The 22672-nt window shown below is 40.1% G+C and overlaps 1 protein-coding gene across 1 annotated transcript in view; it reads right to left on the bottom strand.

The window, feature by feature from the left end:
- LOC142195019 (protein argonaute-3) overlaps positions 1–22672 on the bottom strand; it is a 77787-nt gene that overhangs the window by 13783 nt on the left and 41332 nt on the right. Inside the window, exons 6-14 of the mRNA XM_075264514.1 lie at positions 14662–14796; positions 14153–14240; positions 13116–13263; positions 11117–11236; positions 10124–10246; positions 5797–5930; positions 4845–5029; positions 2848–3007; positions 76–166 (exon numbers count right to left, since the gene is read on the bottom strand). Of these exons, the coding sequence (XP_075120615.1) occupies positions 76–166; positions 2848–3007; positions 4845–5029; positions 5797–5930; positions 10124–10246; positions 11117–11236; positions 13116–13263; positions 14153–14240; positions 14662–14796 (1184 nt within the window). The remainder of the gene's footprint in view (positions 1–75; positions 167–2847; positions 3008–4844; positions 5030–5796; positions 5931–10123; positions 10247–11116; positions 11237–13115; positions 13264–14152; positions 14241–14661; positions 14797–22672) is intronic.

Below are 22672 nucleotides of genomic sequence, written 5' to 3'. Positions count from 1 at the left end.
ATGTAAAAATCAATTTAAAAAAAATTGTTATAATCAAAGCAAAATCCTTGCAAAACACCTCATGAGTGAACTTACAGCAGCAATTGAAGGTTTTTTGCCATCTCCAGCAGGTGGATGAGTGACATCTGCTCCTAAGAAAATGACTGGTTGTTGGAACACAGACGGCCTAAGTAAAAAATATACACATATATGAAGAAATTTACAATTACTTGTAGGCAACACAACAATTACAATACTGTTAGCCTAGTCAGGAGACCTTTCAAACTGATAAAAGACCCAATTGCTCCATATCACACTATAACTAGACAGATTTAGTGCTGTCATGCATAGAGATGGAAAGCCAATTTACAGCCCTAGTAAGACTAATGGCAGCCGTATTTGTTATCACTCAACCTGGCAAAAATGGATACAAACAAAGAAAGAGTTAAAGTGTAACTAAACTTTTGGCCAACTTTAGATTTCATGACAGTATTTGTGTTGTTAATAAATTTTATAATATACTTTATTAATAGATTTTGAATCCTTTCTGTGAAATCCTACATTATTTCACTATTTCCCCTTAGGGTGCATTCACACGATGTAAAATTGAGCGTGATCTGGCACGTATACGGCATGTCAGAGTTTGAGCACTGAAAAAGATCCCATTGATTTCAATGGGAGTTACGAGAGTATACGCCACGTTATTTTGTGCCCGTGATTTTGCGGCCGCAAAATCACAGGCACAAAATAATGCGGCTATGCGCTCGTAACTCCCATTGAAATCAATGGGATCTTTTTGAGCGCTCAAACTCTGACACGCCGTATACATGCCAGATCACGCTCAATTTTACATTGTGTGAATGCACCCTTATTCTGTATTGAGAGCTGTTTCTGCTCAACAGTCAGTAACTGTGAATGGAGTATGGCTTTGGAGTACACGCTATTTATGATGTAAAGAAAATGATTATGGGGGGGGGGGGGTCAATCCAAACAGTTATATCTTGAAGCATATAAAACTTGCTTTTGATATCATATGTATATATTATTTTCAGCGATATGATTGGTTGAAAACACAGTCGGATTGGGATGTTTCTATTATATACTACTAGCCTCCGCCCACGACTTAGTCTGTGTGTTGTTGGCGTCGATGATCTACCTATATTCAACAAATTGCTGCCGTCGATGGTTTGCCTGCTCCAGCGTTTCGGCAGTTCTCAAGCTGGCCTGCTGCTGAACTTGTTCCTCATGCCGTGCCTATGATTGTGGACGCCATATAATGCACATGTTGTTGGCATCGATGATCCTCTTACTCCGGTGTTTCGGCAGCTCTGAAGCCGGCTTGCCAATGAATTTGTTCCTCACACCGTGCCTGTGATTGCTCCAGCATCTCAGCAGCTCGCTGGGATGCCATATAATGAGTTTGTTGTTGGCATGGATGATCCGCCTGCTCCGGCATTTAGGCTACTTGAAGAGCCACTTGATGCCTAGCTTTCTCAATCCCCCTGAGCTCCGCTTAAGGAGAAGTCTGTGACTTCTGGTTACCTTCATAGCTCTCATGGTTATAGAATTTCCCAGCATGTTTAAAATTGGCAAACTACCAATTTGGATTAAAGGGGCTGCCTGGAGCAGATCAGACAATATGCAAATGCATGTACCGAATGGACTGAGGGTTATCTGTGTGTTTACATACAGAGATAACAGACCAGCCTTATCAGCAATCTCCAATTAGCCGGAAGAGCCCTGCTGGCAACAGCAGTTTAATATAGTATGTGAACATAAATTCAGAACAGTCGTGAAGCTATGACATTTACTGGCATAAAAAGTAGCCTATGTTTTAATCGAGGTTACAAACTATCTATGTGCCAAACTTCATCCAAATCGGTTCAGCTGATTTTGCGTGATTGAGTAACAAACAAACAAACATCCAAACAAAACGTTCACATTTATAATATTAGTATTAGTAGGAAGGATAGGATACAGCTGCATATAAATAGACTAATCACGATTGTGCTTTCAACCAGTGATATCTCAGGAAATTATATAGATAGCACTGCAAGCGACAATGAAAGGAGAGAATCTCCTCTTTGATAAGACACCAAAAGCAAGTTTGTATGTTTTATAATGTCTGAGATATAGCTGTTTGAAGTGACTCGCTTTTCATTTTCTCTACATTTTACACAGTCCCGCACTCCAAGCCTGTACTCCATACACAGTAACATTCAGTAAGAAGCAGGAACAGCTCTCAATACAGAAGCACGGGGGGGAAAAAAAAAGAGATCTAGAAAAGAGACAAAATTTGTTAATAGAGTATATTACAAATTGTATTAAATGGGTTGTCCCATCTCAAGGATCCTATCTATACTGCTAGCTTATGTGGATTTAAGACTTTTCCTAAATTCATTGCTTCAGCAAAACTGCTTATTTTGGCTATTATCTGAGATTATTCACTTCATTGCTTACACTGCATTTCCATAACCCCCGGACACAAAGTCGGACATGCAGGATTTTGTGTCTGGTTAAAAAGGAACGGTTTCGCCGCTGAGAGACACAAAACGCTCACTGGCGATCACTTTGCAAATCCATTCACTTGAATAGGTTTGAAAACTGACTGCCGGGTTTCCGTCTCCTGTCCAGTTTCTTGGGCAGAAGACAGAAACCTGCAAAGCGGAAACCAGGCGCAGGTGTGTACCCGCCCTTATCTGAGATTTCCAAATCATTGCATTCTTGTTTTCTTTACATATAACACAGCATCACAACTTTTGGAGTAATTTAGACATCAATAAAGATGGCAATGACAAATCAAACCTATAATAAAAAAAAGCAAAAATGTGAGAATTACAGACAAATCTAGATCAATGATGCTCTTACCGTTGATGTGGTACCAAGATATTGTTAATCCCTCCCAGTTTGACGTTGATTTTTAGGCACAGATTTGAGAGAGTTTGAGGAGATGTTTTTATTACATTCTTTACTTGGACACATTGTGTAGCCATTCCTAGTAATGTGTCTCCAACTCGCTTTACCTCAGCTACAGGGAGAAATAAAGATGATTACTAAATTTAAAAGAACACTGACCCCAGAAAACAAAAAAATAAATAAAATCTCTCAGCCTATTTTTTTAATCTTCTGCCTTCCCTTGGTTCCATTTGTCTTAGGTTACAGTTACACTCTGTGTCCCAGGAGCTCAGCCATGTCCCTTGACGTCACATGACTGTCTGTAATGTAAGTGGCTGCTACAGGATGTATTTTGGTGTGCCCTGTCTGCACTAGTACAAAAGGCTTTAGAGCTCATTAAGCCCCACCCCATTGCCATTCTGTGGACAAAGATGGAGCAGTCCATCAGGAGATTACATCCTCTGTTCTCTGCAGGATTTCTATAAGACTGTATGTCATGAAGAGTATTCTGCAAATTAACAATAGTGAGGGTTCCTATATTCCTTCTTTGCTTTTGGCTTTCATTTCCTTTATTCTGACCTGTTACAATAAAGGTATATAATGTCACGCAGCACTGGAGAAATATTACAACAATTTTGAGTGAATGGACATGAGTCGAAAAATCTTATGGTGCAGCGATAATATGCCTTGTAATCTAGTTTCACAAATTTTTTTGTGCAAAAATTAATTGTGACTTTCTTTTTTTGTGTTGCCCTTGCCACTTGTCACCCAGGGGAGGATATGCATCATCATGTATGAGGTGCACAATCCTCCAAGTGAAGGAGTTAGGGGTTATAAATCTCCCCCTTATCTTTCTTGTCTCACAGTGGATCTTTATCATTTTTCTGATCGTTGGGGATCGCTGCCTATTCATTCAATGTCTATGGGGTCAAAGGAAGCAGCCAAGCGCTGTACTCGGCACTAGCAGTAAAATAAACTCTGAATTGAGCAGCAGTGCACATGCTTGACAGCTGCTAAAATATTACCCCTAATTGATCTCCCATAAATGATCCCAGTTTCAACAAAAAAGTGAAATATTTAGAAACCATACCGAAAGATGGAACAATGGGTGAACATTTTCAATATAAGTAACTGACCTTTTATATGGTGACTGCCTCTATCTGGATTAATCACTCCTCACACCTATCCAAGGTGGCTAGTACAGAATAAGGCTGGGTTCTCACAAAGCATTTTGTAAATGCACACATTTTTATTTTAAATTAAAAAAACACAAACTAAAGGGGCGTTCACACTTAAGCTTGTATCCTCCCACCAGGTCACAAAGTCGGACATGACATGCAGGACTTTGTGCCCGGCCAAAAAAACCAAACGGTTTCCCCACGGAGAGAATGCATACGGACACTGGCTGTTTGCTTTTAAAACCCATTCAAATGAACAATTAATTATATACATCATGGGGCTCAACAAGTGACCCTACAATGCTGTACCAATATGTTATTGCAAAGCTTGCAGCAGCAAAGCTGTAATCAGTGACAGATGGACTATATACACGATATACAGGGTGTATACAGCTATGGAAGCGGCTATGACGTGGTTTCCTGACCCTAGTGTGAACTACAGGAGATGCAAGGTCCTAGATCATCTCTGCATTACATGTTAAGAGGCTGTATTGCTCCTACAAATGAGTCTAGTGTTTTAAAACAATAAGAATATGAATTTTGCATGTATCTTCTCAACCTGTAGGGTTGCTCCATTGTTGTGTTTGTTTGCTTTCAAATATAAGTGATATATAATAATATTTTTATTTGCACAGAGGACTGCTTTGGTGGTTTAAAACAAAGACACCACAGAATTTTGTTTTACAGCAAGTCTGAAATTAGTTTTTATTTAAATTAATAAGTGAATAAAAAGTCTAAAAGCTGTAAAGAAAGAAAGAAAGAAAGAAATAGTGGTCCTTAAAGATTGCATACCATATACTGGTGTCTTTCCTGGCAGTATAACGATGATAAGTTGGAGCCCAGAATATGTGTTTTTAAGGTGTCTGAACATGGGCTCCACACTGTCGGCACCCTGCGCATATTTACAGAAGCATGGTTGACCCTGGATGGGCATCCCAGCATCCTTTGAGATCTTTCTCAGCTGGTCAGTGAATCCTCTGAAGGGGACAAAACAAAAGGGTCAAGTATTATTAATGAACCCTCACTAGGACTACAACTTTTATGCAATTGTCAGAATTGGTAGAGGCATAACATAGTACTGGAAATGCTTGTGATTAACACTAAACTATTATGTCTACATTGAATAGAAGAGACTCTAAAATTGTTTCATGCGAATCCTGCACCTTAACTTTTGACCAATTGTGATTTCCCTTGCAGGTCCAAGAACCTATCATTTTTCCATTCTAGGTTTCAGATGACCATCTCAAACAAAGAAGCAGCAGCTGCATGGATGACATACACAAGTACTGACCACTGTAGCGGTGAATCCTGCACTATGTTGAGGTACAACACTCACTAGAGGCTGCAGCACTGTCTGCATGTGTCTGTCTGCCTCTGTCTCCCTTCAGCAGTAGCTTCTCCTTCGTCTCCCTCTCTGTAGACTTCTACCAGCAGCATATAAATTGAGATGAAAGTCCGTCTTGTCTCTCAAGACAGATTTAGCAGTAAAATCAGTAAGTAATCACCTCAGGTAGGAAGTATCCCTTTTCAATTTGTTGAAACAGTGCCTATTTAATCATAAACCATGAACTTAGTAATGGTCAGTATTAAAACGTTTTGTTACAAACAATATATTGAAATTAAATAATGAGATGAAAAAATATATAACTTCTAATTTATTTCCATTACTTTACCGTAAACCCTATTAAAATGTACAGTTAATTTCTATCTGTTACCTCTAAGCCTAGCCCATGAAATGCCTTACTTCAAGATTTCTTCTCTGCACTGCCTCTGCGTTGCAAAGCATGCGATGGCCCACATTTTGATCTCCACACCAGTGTGAAACTGTTTTCCCCGCATGTCCCAAACCCCATGGCTTGGAGTGGCTACTGTGCGATTCTTCACAGGAAAGATGGAAAAAGGAAAATGTAAATCAGATGAAAAATGTCACAATTTTTTTTTTTTTTTACATTTACAAAAGTTTAAACAAGTGGCGAGTCATAAATATGTATCTAAAGCTCTTCATAGTTTCATAGAAACCAATTAAAATGACTGTATAGTTACATATAAAGTAATGTGCACTATATAACAACTTAGACAGGTATATCCATCTTGGACACTTATAGCACATCCACACAATATCCTTTATGCTCCACCTGTATGCAGCAGCCAGTGGTGAAGTCACCGTAGGCAAATATCAATTAGGGTCTGGGTATAGGTGTGGGAGAGATTAGACCCACATCTATGACACATTTATTAAATATCCTATGGATATGTCATAAATATCTAAGGTGGGAATACTTCTTTAACTCCCAAAAATTCATTTATTCTAACCATGAAATAGTGACCCATTAATACACAAGATAATGTTTTTTTGACTATGGTAAGTTCCAAATATCATATGGGTGAAGTACGTGAGCTAAAAACACCAATAACCTAAAAAATGGAGGGTCTAATGACTCTATAGTGTGACAAATAACCTTTGGCCACTTTCATACAGTTAGTATTTAGTCATTAATTTGCAGCAGTATTTATTAGCCGAAATAAGAAGTTAGTCCAAATCTTTCCTATACTTTTTGGCACAAAACTACAGATACAAAATAGTGATCATGTGAAAGTGGACTTAGGCTCGGCACTGTAATTTCAGTTACTGAAGGTCTGACACAACACAGAGTAGAAAGCACCAATGATCTGACTGGTCCTTTGTCTGAAGTGTTGTTTCAGACATTCAGTGACTGAAATCTTTGCCAAATGGATTTGGGCGATTTATAGTTTTAGAAATGTGTAATTTCCTGATCCCCTTCTTAGTGGATTTCACATTAAAAGGGTTTTTTCCAATCCTCAGTCCATCCCTAATGTATGGAGAATTACATATCATGTAGATCTTATCTCCAATACTCCCTGACTCCCTTTTCTCTTTATTTCTGTTCAGATCTGTTTCGCATTCTGGACCACAGATTATGTCGTGAGCAATAGAAACGCAGAGCTGTGTTATGTGTGAATAATTATAGTGCTGCCTTATACTTTGCTACAGAGAAGCCTGCAGGTAGCTGTAGAGGAATCATAGAAACTGTAGTTATTTACATGAAAATCCCACCCACTGCAAGCCCTATCAGATACAGCACAGAGATGGGAATGATAAATACCTACTTCTAAGGTATGGTGACATCACCTGGTGTTTACTCCGTTCGCATAGAAGTATTTTTCTGTATTTTGTATCAGTTCAAATGTACTATTATTTGCCTAGCCATTTTTACTACTGAGTTCAGCTGAGAGAACAGCAGGGAGTCTCCATTCAGGTCCCTGGTCTTCCTGACCTTTGGCCCACACAGGAGTGAGTCAGCCAATCAGTGGTTGAATTCTGACCCAAACAGAGGCTCTCCACTGGATCCCAGGCATAGCAGACAGGTAAATATATAGTATAAGTTATTTTAAGTCTAACTGTGTAGTAAAATATGAACTGGAACACTCTTTGAAGTGTGCAATGAGCTGGATGAGGCCAAGTTTACTTTAATTTCAAATCAATTACTCCGATCCATCATAGAATTAGAACAATGGTGGGACAACACGGTGGCTCAATGGTTAGCACTGTAGCCTTGCAGTGCTGGAGTCCTGGGTTTGAATCCCGACAGGTACAACATCTGCAATGAGTTTGTATGTTTTCCCTGTGTTTGCGTGGATTTCCTCCCATTCTACAAAAAAAAAATAAAAATTTTTTTTATATATATATATATATATATATATATATATATATATATATATATATATATATATAATGGCAGGAAAATAAATGTACATTGTGATCCTTATATGTGGCTCACAATCTACAAAAAAAAAAAAAAAAAAAAAAAGAATTAGAACAATGAACTGAAAAACTAATATGATGACAAGTGCAGATGGTATCCGGTTAAAAAAAAAAAAAAAAAACGGTTTCGCCATGGAGGGCACAAAAAGCTCACCGGCGCTCACGGCTGGACACTTTTCAAACCCATTCAAATGAATGGGTTTGAAAAATGCTGGCAGGTTTCCATCTCCTGTCCAGCTTCAGGCAGGAAACGGAAACCTGAAAAACGGAGACCCGGGCGCAGATGTGAACGAGCCCATAGAAACTATGTTACACACATGATTTTATCTTTGTTCCAAAAAGTAAACAAGCAAGCTGGAAGAAAGCTTGTTTTTTACGATGATAATGGAATCATTAATCTGTCTGCATCTCTCATTGTATTAGCTTTTCAGTCCATTGTTCCTTTCCTATGATGGATCAGAGCAATGGATGTCTTTTTAAAGTAATTGCCCAAATGAACCTACACTCACTGGCCACTTTATTAGGTACACCATGCTAGTAACGGGTTGGACCCCCTTTTGCCTTCAGAACTGCCTCAATTCTTCGTGGCATAGATTCAACAAGGTGCTGGAAGCATTCCTCAGAGATTTTGGTCCATATTGACATGATGGCATCACACAGTTGCCGCAGATTTGTCGGCTGCACATCCATGATGCGAATCTCCCGTTCCACCACATCCCAAAGATGCTCTATTGGATTGAGATCTGGTGACTGTGGAGGCCACTGGAGTACAGTGAACTCATTGTCATGTTCAAGAAACCAGTCTGAGATGATTCCAGCTTTATGACATGGCATTGCATTATCCTGCTGAAAGTAGCCATCAGATGTTGGGTACATTGTGGTCATAAAGGGATGGACATGGTCAGCAACAATACTCAGGTAGGCTTTGGCGTTGCAACGATGCTCAATTGGTACCAAGGGGCCTAAAGAGTGCCAAGAAAATATTCCCCACACCATGACACCACCACCACCAGCCTGAACCGTTGATACAAGGCAGGATGGATCCATGCTTTCATGTTGTTGACGCCAAATTCTGACCCTACCATTCGAATGTCGCAGCAGAAATCGAGACTCATCAGACCAGGCAACATTTTTCCAATCTTCAATTGTCCAATTTCGATGAGCTTGTGCAAATTGTAGCCTCAGTTTCCTGTTCTTAGCTGAAAGGAGTGGCACCCGGTGTGGTCTTCTGCTGCTGTAGCCCATCTGCCTCAAAGTTCGACGTACTGTGCGTTCAGAGATGCTCTTCTGGCTACCTTGGTTGTAACGGGTGGCTATTTGAGTCACTGTTGCCTTTCTATCAACTCGAACCAGTCTGGCCATTCTCCTCTGACCTCTGGCATCAACAACGCATTTCCGCCCACAGAACTGCCGCTCACTGGATGTTTTTTCTTTTTCGGACCATTCTCTGTAAACCCTAGAGATGGTTGTGCGTGAAAATCCCAGTAGATCAGCAGTTTCTGAAATACTCAGACCAGCCCTTCTGGCACCAACAACCATGCCACGTTCAAAGGCACTCAAATCACCTTTCTTCCCCATACTGATGCTCGGTTTGAACTGCAGGAGATTGTCTTGACCATGTCTACATGCCTAAATGCACTGAGTTGCCGCCATGTGATTGGCTGATTAGAAATTAAGTGTTAACGAGCAGTTGGACAGGTGTACCTAATAAAGTGGCTGGTGAGTGTATATCGACAGTACTGACATCTTTTCAGAGAACAGTCTCCTTAAGAAAGGCAATATGGGGAAAGTTGTAGTCTGAAACATTTCCAGGACTGTGCAGATGCCTATGACAAGCCAGCACAGTGTTGGTGAATAGAGCAGGTGGGCACAGCTGGTGAACGGTCCATTCTGAAGTCAGCAGCTAGTCATTCAGCACTCCCGATCCTTAGCTCTTATATTTACCAGCTGTGTGATATGATGTAATGTACTGATATACTGAACAGCACAAACATCAGGATAAAGCTTCACAGAACGAGGTCTTGGCTGCCTGATGTAATCATGGGACATAATAGTTGTAGCATGATAACATTACATATCCTGGTAAACGTTTTGAAGCATGGAAGAATTTGTCAAAATTTCCTTAAACGCACAACAAATTAAGGATGCATAGTGAGCAAAAACATTGAGTTGGGAAAAGAAATCTAAAATGAAATCTAAATCTGGATTGCAAAATGCCAAATACATAAAGAAATATATATACAAATATACGGACTAGATAAGGAGTCAGTAACTGATGATCACATACTCGCCCACCATACTGTAACATTGGAGCTGGAAGCACTCTCCCTGTCACATGAGCCATTTCGTCCCTTACTTTAAACTGGAATTCTTGAACAAATGGATCAGCATCATAATTTGCACTTCTAACCTGAGTGATACAGTGAAAAATAATAAAAAGTCACCAGTGTTTACAGTCATATATACACAAAACGGTTTGCCTTTTGTCATCATTTAAAGGGGTTCTCTGGCTCAGAAAGGGTTCTTCTGTCCAGGTAAGTCCTCCAATTATAAGCCAATTGTAAAGCAGTACTAATAACCTATTGTAAAGCAGTGTGTCCAATGGTGTCATTACAGGACAAATGAACAAACAATTAGCCTTGCAAGTACAGAACTGTTAAAAAAGGGATGTCTGCAGAGAATAAGCTATTTGAAATGAATAGTCTGTGACCAGTTTAAAATGGGGCAGCACTGTAGTACCAAAACCCGCCATTACAAACCAAATGGTGTGCAAGAAGTGCGGCCACCAGCATGTGTACACCAGTAGCCACACTGTCCCCGAACAGCAGATTTGCAAAGGTCTTGGCTGTAAGACCTTCACAAATATAATATTGATAAGCTATCTTACGACTAGGCCATCAATATCAGAAACTGGAAACACCTTCAATAATATTTAGTCCTGATCATAGTTTTCCCTTTTAACCATTTCCCTCTTTAAAGAAAATATATTTCCGGCAATGTTCAAACTCTAGAAAAGCTAAATTCACGAAACAATTAAAAATATAAACTCAATAACGCCAAAAAACTGTTGTGATTCACACACTATGGTCTACAATAGGCTTTATGGGGAAAAAAACGAAAAAAAAAAACCCTCAAAACACTGGCATTAGCTAAAGGCAAAGGGCAACAGACACTTCCTTGTACCGTGTGCAGGGAATTTACAAGGAAGCCAGAAGGTGGAAAGTGGAAAAGACTAAATATTTTACATCTTTATTTTCTCTGGCCGAAACAAATAACTCACCAGCCGGCTGATCTCTTCCTGCCTGTCTGGAGCAGACCTGGCTGTTGCTTTGATCATAGTGGAGGTCTGATTGTCCGTTAGCTTCTTGATGCAGCGCTGGCCAGCTACAATATTACATACCTGTCAGTAAAATAATAAATTGTATATATGTTTTATTTTTATTTTTTTTAATCGTCACCTTGCCATGTAAAAAGGGCAAATAAATACATTTAAATGTAATAATGTAAGTGCGAAAAATATAGAGGTCAGGGTTCGTTCACATGTGCGCCCCGTCCTCCGTTCTGCAGGTTTCCGTTTCCTGTCCGAAACTGGGCAGGAGATGGAAACCTGCAGGCATCTTTCAAACCCATTCATTTGAATGAGTTTGAAAAGTGTCCAGCCATGTGCGCCGGTGAGTGTCTTGTGCGCTCCGCGGCAAAACCGTTTTTTTTTTTAAACGGACACAAAGTCGGACATGCAGGACTTTGTGTCCGGTTAAAAAAAAAACGGTTTCGCCACGGAGAGCACAAAACGCTCACCGGCACTCATGGCTGGACGCGGTCTGACAGGCTTCTGTCTTCTGCCTGCAGAAGACGAAAACCTCATAACGGAGACCCGAACGCTGGTGTGAACACAGCGTCAGCTGAAGAAAATGACAGCAAAAACAAAAGATTCCTAACTGTTAATGGGCTTAAAGTTTGCACCAGTGGAAAATACCAAAAAGAGAAAATACTCACTTTGTTTTTTTAATCAGATTTTTTAAACATTTTTATTATAGGGGTATTCTCACAAACATAATCATTTTTTAATTTGTAGATAATTAAACGTTAAACATTTTTGCAAATATAGGTAATTAAACATTTTGCAGTGCTTTAAAGAGTTTCTCTAAATATCTTGTGGTCAGAGTCTGTTTTCTTGATCAGTTGCCAGTGGATACGACCATGAATGCAGGACCTTTCTAAGGTCAGAAAACTAGGAACGATGTCCTTATCATGGCCGGGATATCTCCAGATACATGTAATGTCCCTGTCTGATACATCTACAATAAGAAAATCATGACCGAGTTCCTGACAAGTCCCAGATCACAGAAAGTTCTTGCATTCATGGTCGTATCCATTAGCAACTGATCAAGACAACAGACTGTCACCATTAAGATAGTTAGAGAAAATCTTTAAAACTCTGCAGAATTTTTAACTACTTATATTTGCAAAAATGATTAACTTTTAATTATCTACAAATATAGATAGAATTATATTTATGGGAATACCCCTTTAGGTTAAGGCCGCACGTTGTGGAAACGCAGCTTTTTTTGTAACAGATTTTGCTGTGGTTTTTTTGAGCCAAATTCTGGAGTGGATTGAAAAGGAATGGAAGATCTAAAGGAAGCTCTTAGATGTTTCCCTTCTGTTAAATCCATTCCTGGCTTTGGCTAAAAAAAAAAAAAAAAAGAAAAAAAAAACCCGTAGAAGGGAGTGATGAGGTTTTTTTTTTTTTTTTTTAATAACTTTATACTGTTGCAAGCTTTGGGGAGCAGGCCTCAGGAAGAGGACGCCTGATGTCACGGGCAGGGACATCGCAGGCCGCTTAGGTCAATCAGCAGCTTCAGCGGAGCTCCGCAAGAGATCCATTCAGCAGAAGAATTGGGACATGCTAGGGGGGCAGCAGAGCAGGCGAGTGTGAATTTTTTAAAAAAAATTTCACTGCCCCCGGCTGATTTAAAAGTTAAAAGGGTCGTCCATTTTTTACTGGACAACCCTTTTTTAAAGATGATATCTAGCTTCTTAAAATTATGACCTATCCTAAAGATAGGCCATCAATTTTAGATGAACAGGGGTTCAAATGAAAGGAGCTCCGCAGATCAGGCATTTACCAGAGAGCAGTAAACAACACCAGGAGCTGCATTGTTCTGGGAACCAGTTCATCTGAATGGGTCCTGACTGTTAGAACCCCATTTATCTAAAATTGTTAATCTATAGGCTCTCTCTTTAAAAGATGAATAATCCCTTTAAATATAACTTACTTCTAGAGGCAGGTATGTGTGTTTCTGCTCCTGTCCAACTTGCAGACAGGGCAAATGAGGATACTTCAGCTGGAGATTATACTTTTCCCTAAAGTACTGAGCGACTGTTCTCTCTACGGTCTGCCCATTCTCCAGCTGTAAAGGGAAGCTAGGAGGAAAGAAAATTAATTACTGTAGTTCTACTGAATATGAAGGTAAATAGAAACTTAGACCAGATCATTTTTATAACTTAATGGGTTGTGAGACAAAGAAGCAGGCAAGCAGCTTGTCTATAGAGATGGATAGAAATGATAGCAAACTGTTCTTTGCATAGCTTGTTCCTGCCATTAAAGACTCTCCTTAACCTGCCTATGGTGTGCCACTTGTGTTTCACAGATAGTAGAACTTTTCTCCATCCCAAATGCTTATACACAAGAATAAAGCAACTGATTACTTTGTATCTGTCACATCTACAATGTAACACATCAGCAGCCTTAAAAACATGACTTCAGGTAAAGTGCATGACATACAGGGTATGAAAAACCATAGAAGGGATTAACAGGTTCCATAAAATTGATGGCCTACAATTACGATAGGTCATCATAATTAAATGGTGAGGATCTGTGACTCCCCCTCCGCACTGATCAGCAGACTGAAGAAGATTGAAGAGTGCCCCCCCCCCCTCAATATTTACCAGGTACAGCCACTAATTCACTTAAACAAATTAAAGTAATTTCAATGTTACAGAAAATACTACATATTATATATGTAGTATTTATAAAAAAAAAAATTTAAAAAAAATTCCACTCCAGATTTACCAATCATCCATAAATTCCTAAGACATTAATAACCATGATTTTTTCTCATGAGTGTGTCTATGACTTTCTCCAGAGCTGGAGAAGCTATTACAGGACTTTGTGATTGTAATGAATAGAATTTTACAGTTCACAGTGAATACTGTAAGTGTTAATCCTACTCCAGTTATAGTGGGGAAATGTTGGCTATTTGTCTATGGGATATCCAACCTTTAGGAACACAAATGCCTATCCAATACTTACGTTTGATGGCTGGCAGGCCTCCTTGTCACATTGCAAACACGGTATTTGCGTCTCATTGTTCCACAATGAGTAACTTCAACCTTCAGACCTGAACCAAGGAGGCATTTTGGTAAGTATGGTAAATGGACTTAATAAACATGCTGCAAATGAACAAACCCTATATGATGACTGTAGCCAGAGCACTTGAGATTGTGGGGCAAAACAATATTAAAATTTATTTTTCGTCATCACAATAGATAATTTGTAAATGGGACATATAGCACCATTTACAAATGTAGTGGCACACATATCAGCATTTCATACAATGCATACAGGACGTATACAGGAAGTGTTCCCAATAAAGCTAATTCATGCATGTGACCTTGAACATCAGGTTTATTTACTAGGTATTATAGGTTTATTAGCATATCTACTGTTTATGGAAATTGTAAATTAATGCTTAATATTGAATCTATACTTTATATATAAAAACAAATTAAATGATCTCATTTCTAATTAGATCCACTTACCCTTTATCTCTTTGGTGAATTTTACCCGGTGAGAATCGGTCAGAGGTCGGGGTTGTTCATCAATGTTATGAATATCTAGAACTTCACACATGAACTGAATAACTGGTTGTGCTTTGTAGAAGGCAGTGGCAGAAACTGAAGAAACATAAAAAAAACAAACTCATCAGGCAAAGCACAATGGACCTTTAACTTCAAAAACATTGGAGAAAGTTTAAACTGGAAATTACTGAGGGCTACCAAGTTTTATTTGACCACATACATACAGTTGCATGTCTTCTGGACTGAATGTGGCCATTTACTTTGTTGAGAATTGGTGCAAAAACATCTGCATCACATGTTTACACATTAAAGAGGACCTTTTACTACCTCCACCAATTTTACGATCTTTAACCACTTAACAATGAAGTGTGACACATGTAGGGTCTTGGTGAGGCGCTGTATACTGAAGCGGCTCTAGCTTAAAACACCTACAATCTTGCAGCAGCAGGTCGTCGCAGAAGAAAGAAGTGGTTTATAACTGGTTCCGGCTTCTCCTTTTCGCACTCCACTGTCACTAATGGGGGCAGCTTTCACTTGTAACTGTGGCTCCTATAGTCCCATATATATATCTTTACTAGCCTCTGCCTGCGACTTCGTCTGCATGTTGTTGGCATTGCTCCAGCATTTCGGCAGCTCTTAAGCTGTCCTGCTGCTGAACTCATTCCTTGGGCTGTGCCGGTGATTGTTCTGGCATCTCAGCAGCTCGCTGGGACGCCATATGAGTGTGTTGCTGGCATCAATGATCCCCCTCAGCTCCGCTTGAGGAGAATTCTGTTACTTCTGGCTACCTTCATAGCTCTTGTTGGTTTAGAATTTTGCAACAAATTAGATTTTCTTTTTCCCAACATGTTTAAAAGTAGCAAACTGCAAATTTGGATTAAAGGTGTTTTCCCATCCAGTGTGTCAGCACTGCCTGAAGCAGATCAGATAATATACAAATGCATGTACAGAATGGGCTGAGGGCTAGATGTGTGTTTGCACACAGAGATAAGAGACTTGGCTTTATCAGCAATCTCAGATAAGCTGCTGCACGAACAGTGTAATATGGTATGTGAACATAAATTCACAACAGTCGTGAAGCCATGTTATTTACTGGGATAAAATGTAGCCTATGTGTTAATCAAGATTACAAACTATCTATGTGCCAAATTTCATCCGTTCAGTCATTTTTGTGTCATTGAGTAACAAACAAACTTTCACATTTATAATATTAGTAGGATATAATTTTTTTTTTGTTATGATCATCAGTAAATAGTAACCGCTATGAGCATTGAAACAGCTAGCCATTCCTTGAGTGACGTGACGAGTGACGTAAATAACGTGTACTGGTTGGTTGTCTCAGGTATTTTGGCCCATGCAGTCTGTAGTGCATCCCAAATTTGCTGGAGGATGCTTGGGGAAAAATCCACAGAGCAAACACGACAATCAAAGTTGTCCCTGAAATGCTCAATTGGGTTTAAGTCTGGAGAATCAGAGGGCCAGGGAAGTACTAGGAAGTCTTGGTTGTGCTCTTCCAACCACTGTCAGACATTTCTAGTCATGTGACAGGTCAGATTGTCTTGCTAGAGGATTCCATCTGCCCCAGTGAAGATACAGTAATTATGGATGTACATGATCTGCAAGGATAATTTGTACCCAAATTGGCTGAAAGTGCCTATGACAAGGACAAGTGGGCTGAGAGAATGCCATGAAAAAATTCCCCATACCATAACAGTGCCACCACCTGCTTGTGTTCTTCCAGCAATGGTTGCACTTGTTTTCTGATGTTTCTCACATGACACATCAATGGCGTTCCATTCAATGAAGCACATCGTCCACATCATCCCTCACCTTTGCCAATCAGTGGTGTACCGCTTATGATACTGCTGTGCAAATTTATTTATTTTTTTCGGATATAACTTTGTGGTACAATGACCAACCGTCTCCTTCAGAGTTTCTTACGCAGTAAAGTTCATTGAACTGTTGTTTTAGACATATCTTTGTCTGGTAGCCCCAGGTTCATTTTCACAGTGAGCTGCTCCATCACGTACCTTTCATAACTGACATTTATCTCCTACATCAATGGCACGTGGTGCTCTGCAGCTTCCATGTCAGTTATTTGCAATGGTGTAATTTGTCTACTCACTAAACACTTCTGCCACAGTAGCATGCAAACTGTTCACAAACTACCACCCTTGGCCCAAAAGTCAATAATCATTCTTTTTTGCAACTCTGATAAGTCGCCCCTTTCACAAATGACAATAAGTGATGTGTGGTCAGACAGCCTATTGCACACTTTATATGCCCACCAAGCCAAGACACATGCCTTCCTTCATGAGCTTTGCATGCTTGCAGAACTTCTCTCTCCACATTTTTCAAGCGGATTAGGGGACAGAATCCCTAAACATAGATCGAGCACTAATGTGAATCGTCTAACCTGTACAGTAAACACTGTAAAAATTAAAAAAAAGAAACCCTCCAAAATAGCATTTTTACTCCTACAACCTCAGAAAAATGTAATAAAAAGGAATTAAAACATCATGTGTACCCCTAATCTCCAAATCTCACCTCACCTCCTGCGCGCTGGACCCAATCCAGTCACATCTCTTCTCCAAAATCACTGAAGTCATTACTCCGGCCCTAACCCATCTCTTCCACCTATCCCTAGCTAATGCATCCATCCCCTCTGCCTTCAAACATGCCACTGTCACTCCTATACTTAAGAAACCGTCCCTTGACCCGTCCTCCCCAGCCAACTATCATCCCATCTCACTGCTCCCGTACGCCTCAAAACTGCTTGAGCAACACGTCCACTCAGAACTATCCTCCTATCTCTCATCCAACCTGCTCTTTGACAGACTTCAGTCAGGCTTCAGACCCCGGCGCTCCACCTAAACTGCCCTAAAAAAAGTCACCAATGACCTTCTAACCAAGTGACATTATTCTGTCCTCCTCCTCCTTGACCTCTCTTCTGCCTTTGATACAGTTGACCACTCCCTCTTACTAGAAATTCTCTCATCCCTTGGTATCTCAGACCTGGCCCTTTCTTGGATCTCCTCATACCTCACATTCAGCGTCTCCCATTCAAACATCACCTCCTCACCACGACCTCTCTCCATAGGTGTCCCCCAAGACTCCGTCCTAGGACCCCTCCTGTTCTCCATCTACACCCTTGGCCTGGGCCAACTCATAGAATCTCATGGTTTTCAATATCATTGCTATGCCGATGACACCCAAATATACATCTCTGGACCAGACATTTTCCAGAGTTCCAGAATGTTTAGCGGCCGTAGCCTCCTTCCTCTCCTCCCGCTTTATCAAACTCAATATGGAGAAAACGGAGTTCATCATCTTCGCCCCAACCCTGTCCCAGGGGTCCGATGCCTTGGGATAACCCTGGACTCCAACCTATCCTTCAAGTCACACGTTCAAAACCTCAACACTTCCTGCCACATCCAACTCAAGAACATCCATCGAATCCGCTCCTTCCTCACCCCTGAAACTACTAAGACGCTTGTCCATGCCCTCATAATCTCCCGCCTAGATTACTTGAACACCCTTCTCCATAGACTCCCAGCTAACACCCTCACACCTGTGCGTTCTTTTGCACTCCGTGCCCTTCCTTCACTGTCCGCATGTAAAGATGTCCGACTTTTCAAGCGGACAGAAAAACCGTTTTTTCTGTCTGCTTGAAAAGTCGGACATCTTTACATGCGGACAGTGAAGGAAGGGCACGGAGTGCAAAAGAACGCACCCGATCGCCATTTAAATAAATGGCAGGTGTCACGGACACAGCTAGTGTCCGCTCCTAATGTCCGTGCGAGATTTTGAACGGACACTACCTGTCGGACACAGACGGTAGTGTGAACGCCCCCTAAGATACAAGTACAAGACAATTCTGTGAAATGTTCAGTTCTTTGCACAAAGCAAGCAGTTTGCTAATGTGCTGTGAGGAGAATTAACTCCTAACCTCTCCATTCACAGTGTGAAGATATAACAGAACCTCCCCTCCACTCACTGTTAAGATGTCTTGCTTATGAATAGTATCTAGGGACAGACCTACATTGGCAGCAGAGAGTGAACTGCAAATTAGTCAGCAGGGAAATGCCGAGTTGTAGATACTTGAGAGAGGCTTTTCAGGCAGAAAGTAGCAACATTTTTAATTAAAGTGCATTACATTTTGGTCCAGAATCCTATTATCTATTAAATGAGACTAAGTTATCTGAAAAGTTAGTGACCATTTAAGACAGGTTAAAGGGGTTCTCCCATCTCAGCCTTTCAGCCAGGCTGTATGCAGTGTCTGCTTCTCACTTCCTGTATTTCTCTCCCTCCTGCTGAACAGGACTAACAACACTTCTGCAGGTCAAGTAATCTGAAAATTTTTGTACAGAACTGACTCCATGTTATCTATGTGTTTACATAGAGAGATAACAGACTCAGCTTTATCAGCAAAGTGCAATTATCTGAACGGATTGTCCTGCTGGCACAGTGAGTAAGTCACTTGTCCTAGCTCCCAGGTCCATGGTTATAGGAACATAGTGTAAACAATGGCTGGAATAAATTCACATACCAGGCAAACAAAGCAGAATTTCTAAAGCAATATAATTAGAAAAAGGCTTCAATTTACATAAGCTACCAGTATAGATAGGATCCTTCAGCTGGGACAACCTCTTTATTAAACTTTTGGTAACTTGCAATGATGCTATTAAAAAATACAACTCACCTGATAAAAAATAAAACCAAAAAACAACAAAGTCTTCAATCAGCTATGTTAATAATAATAATAATAATAATAATAATAATAAACAACAACAGCTCAAGAAACATAATAATGAAAAAAAGGCTCTCATATTAAGATGCCAATCCACTGATTATAGCACAGCTGGACTTTCTCTGTAGCCCCCACTGTCCCTGAACAATCAGTACAGATAGTTTTGGTGCCTGATATGATAATTAGGCTCTCCACTGTCAAGTGAGTGGTCTCGGGCAACAGGTAAAGGGGTATTATTCTGAGCTGATACTATCCAATCAGGGCCATACAGTTATACAGCTGTGTATGTCGAAAATAAATGCATGCTGCCCAAAAAAGTAATATATACGTCAATCGACAACTAGTGAGGATCTTAGAGTCGCGAAATATATAGCAAAAAAATTCCGTCACACATGGATTTTTCTGAGGATAGCTGTTTCTTTATTAAAAATCAGCCAAATAACAGTAATCCTCTGTAATAACAAAAAGTCAGAATGCTATATCTTACAGAGAAGCTACTCAATAGTGACAATTCAAATGAGGGCAAAACCAAGCGTCGCAAATATCTCTTTATGGTCTACAAAAGGTTACCCTTTGTTAAAGTCTTGTATGAACCTCTCCTGCTCAAAATTGAGGTCTGTCACTTTTTAAAAATATATTCCACTTCACTACTTTTTACACTACGTGGTCAACAATCATCGGAACATATATCAATATCAGAACACAAATACTCGCTGGTAAAGATTCAGATTTAGAAATTCCCTGCAGTTCTACTGCAAGTCACAATATATTTTGCCATCATAGTCACCTGCCTCCGATGCTCCAGTGTCTCCCACCACAGTCTAGTCCTGCTGCTCTGGTGTCTTGTTTTGGCAGAAGTCCCCACCGCACGTGACTGCTGAGCCCAATCAGTGGCCTAAGTAAAGGAACCGGGATGACACTCGCAAATTTCACCTGTGATGCTCCATGTCCTTTCCTTAGGCTGCTGATTGGCCTCAGCGGTCACTTGTGCAGCAACTTCGACCAAAACAAGACACTGGAGCAGCAGGACCAGACTGCGATGGGAGAAACCAGAGCATCAAGGATAGGAGAGTTTGGGTTTTTAGCTTTTGTTCATTTTGCCCTGAGCTCATATAAAAAAAAAAACAGTTATCTTGGACAACTCCTTTAACTATTAGTAGCCATCAGTAGTCTGTCTTTAGCCTGCAATTGATTATTGAGTCTGCTTGTGTGTGACCCTGCATATTTTATAGTATGTTGGACTCTACAGCAGCCTTAAAGGGGTAGAAAAGCCATTTAGCAGTGTGTCTTATCTGTGTATGTAAATCCAGATATAACAGTGCTGTTTAGTGCAAGTAGAAACTCCAAGCAAGAATGAACAAGAACGAGCTGAAGACCAGGAAGTGGAGGGGAGAGGACGAGTTGAAATCCTGAGATGAGACTACCTTTCTGAATAAAGTCATTGGCGCTTCTTTTTTCCAATCTTTCACTACTATGTCCAAATATCGTTCAGCTGTCTCTGGTGAAGAATGGAAACATTCCTGAGACTCACTTTAGCATTAGATTGTGCAAAGTTCCACTTTTTAAATGTAAGCTTGCCAAAACAAAACATGAAAAATATCTACTACTGAAACATCTAGCAGACATAAGGGGGCGGCTGGGGTGCCCCTACACAAATTAGACTTTTGGCATATCATACCACAAAAGACATTTATCTATCAGGTATGAGCAACTCAACTTTGCAACAGACATCCAAATATAACTTTGGATCTAACTCCAGCAAAAGTTATTACATAAGTCAAAATCAGGACAAGTACAAAAGCATTTGACAGGACTATTCATACAATGGTATCTTACACTTCTTGCACATCTTCCAAAGTGATCCTAACAGCAATTGATTGATAAAATCCATAGATGCAAAGAAAGATCACCAATAAAGCTGTCACTTAATCTAGTCGTCATTATAACCCTGGATATCGGCGTCACAAGCTTTAACTGTACATAAATAGTCAAAACACTTCCATGTACAAAGGCTACTGCTGCCTAGAGCTCGCTGCTAGCAATTGCTAGGCAACTACGAAACTCCCTGCTGGGCTGAGAGCAAACTGTACAAATGTCAGGCTCTGTTCACATTTCCGGCAAGCGTCAGACTGATCATTTTTAACGGATGAAAACGGAAGCTTTCTGTACTAGCAATCTCATGATGATTCAGCAACGCTTCACATGGGCAACTGTAGACTATTCTATATGTACCTGCTGCAGCAGTGCAATTACCCATCTCTCTCTATACTGATCTAAATAACCTAAGACATTATAAGTGTATAGTTAGGAGCTCCCTGTCCATAGCTATGTGACTGAAGCCGTTTGCTCTTCAGTAGTTATTGAGGATTCAGATAAATAACTAAAAGTAATACTAGCTTAATGGGGTTGGCCACTTTCAGACCAATAGTGAGAGACAATTGTTGTTTAGCTATAATTTTCTAATATACTTTCTGTATCAATTTCTCTAGTTTTCTAGATCTCTGCTTGCTGTCATTCATTCTGCTCACATCCAGTGGATAAAAATCATTCCATGGTCATGTGATGGACAGTCCTTGGTCATGTGATGGACACAGGTGCACAGCTCTCTATGGTCACCACACAATAGTCAGACATCTGCCTCGAAACAAGCTGTGCAGCTGTGTTCATCACATGACCATGGGCCATATATCACATGACCATCACTAAGGACTGCTTGCATTCAGCAGAGATCTTGAGAACTGAAGAAGTGCTACAGAATGTATACATACTACCAATGCACGTTCTGCCTTGCTCTTGTCACATAAGGGTCCAAAATGTGAGATAGATTGCTAATCTGTGGGTAAGATACTTCTATATTATTCTAGAAAGAGAATCACAAACATAAATAGATCAGGAAAGGACTAAATTACATCTGTCCCTTTGATTTATGTCAAATCATTTACATCTCTTTCCTGCATTTTACGATCACATAATACACCCTCAATTATATAACTACTGAGTCAGTGCGGGAGGTGCCATTAATATGTGAATTGGATAGTTGACAATGTCTAAGTTATTACTTGGTATCAGATCTACTACAGGTGTTTATTATAGCATTTAGAAATTCTATTAAGTCTATGAATATAAATATCTAAAGCATGCTGCACTGACCCTACAAGTTTACCAAGTTAGTATCAGGAGACAGACTCTCTTTAATGCTTGTGTATTTGATACTTTTCCAAT

Source organism: Leptodactylus fuscus, chromosome 2 (assembly GCF_031893055.1).
Source record: "Leptodactylus fuscus isolate aLepFus1 chromosome 2, aLepFus1.hap2, whole genome shotgun sequence".
NCBI classification, from domain to species: domain Eukaryota; kingdom Metazoa; phylum Chordata; class Amphibia; order Anura; family Leptodactylidae; genus Leptodactylus; species Leptodactylus fuscus.
Note: the sequence above shows the minus strand (reverse complement) of the source record. Positions and strands in the feature narration are given on the sequence as shown.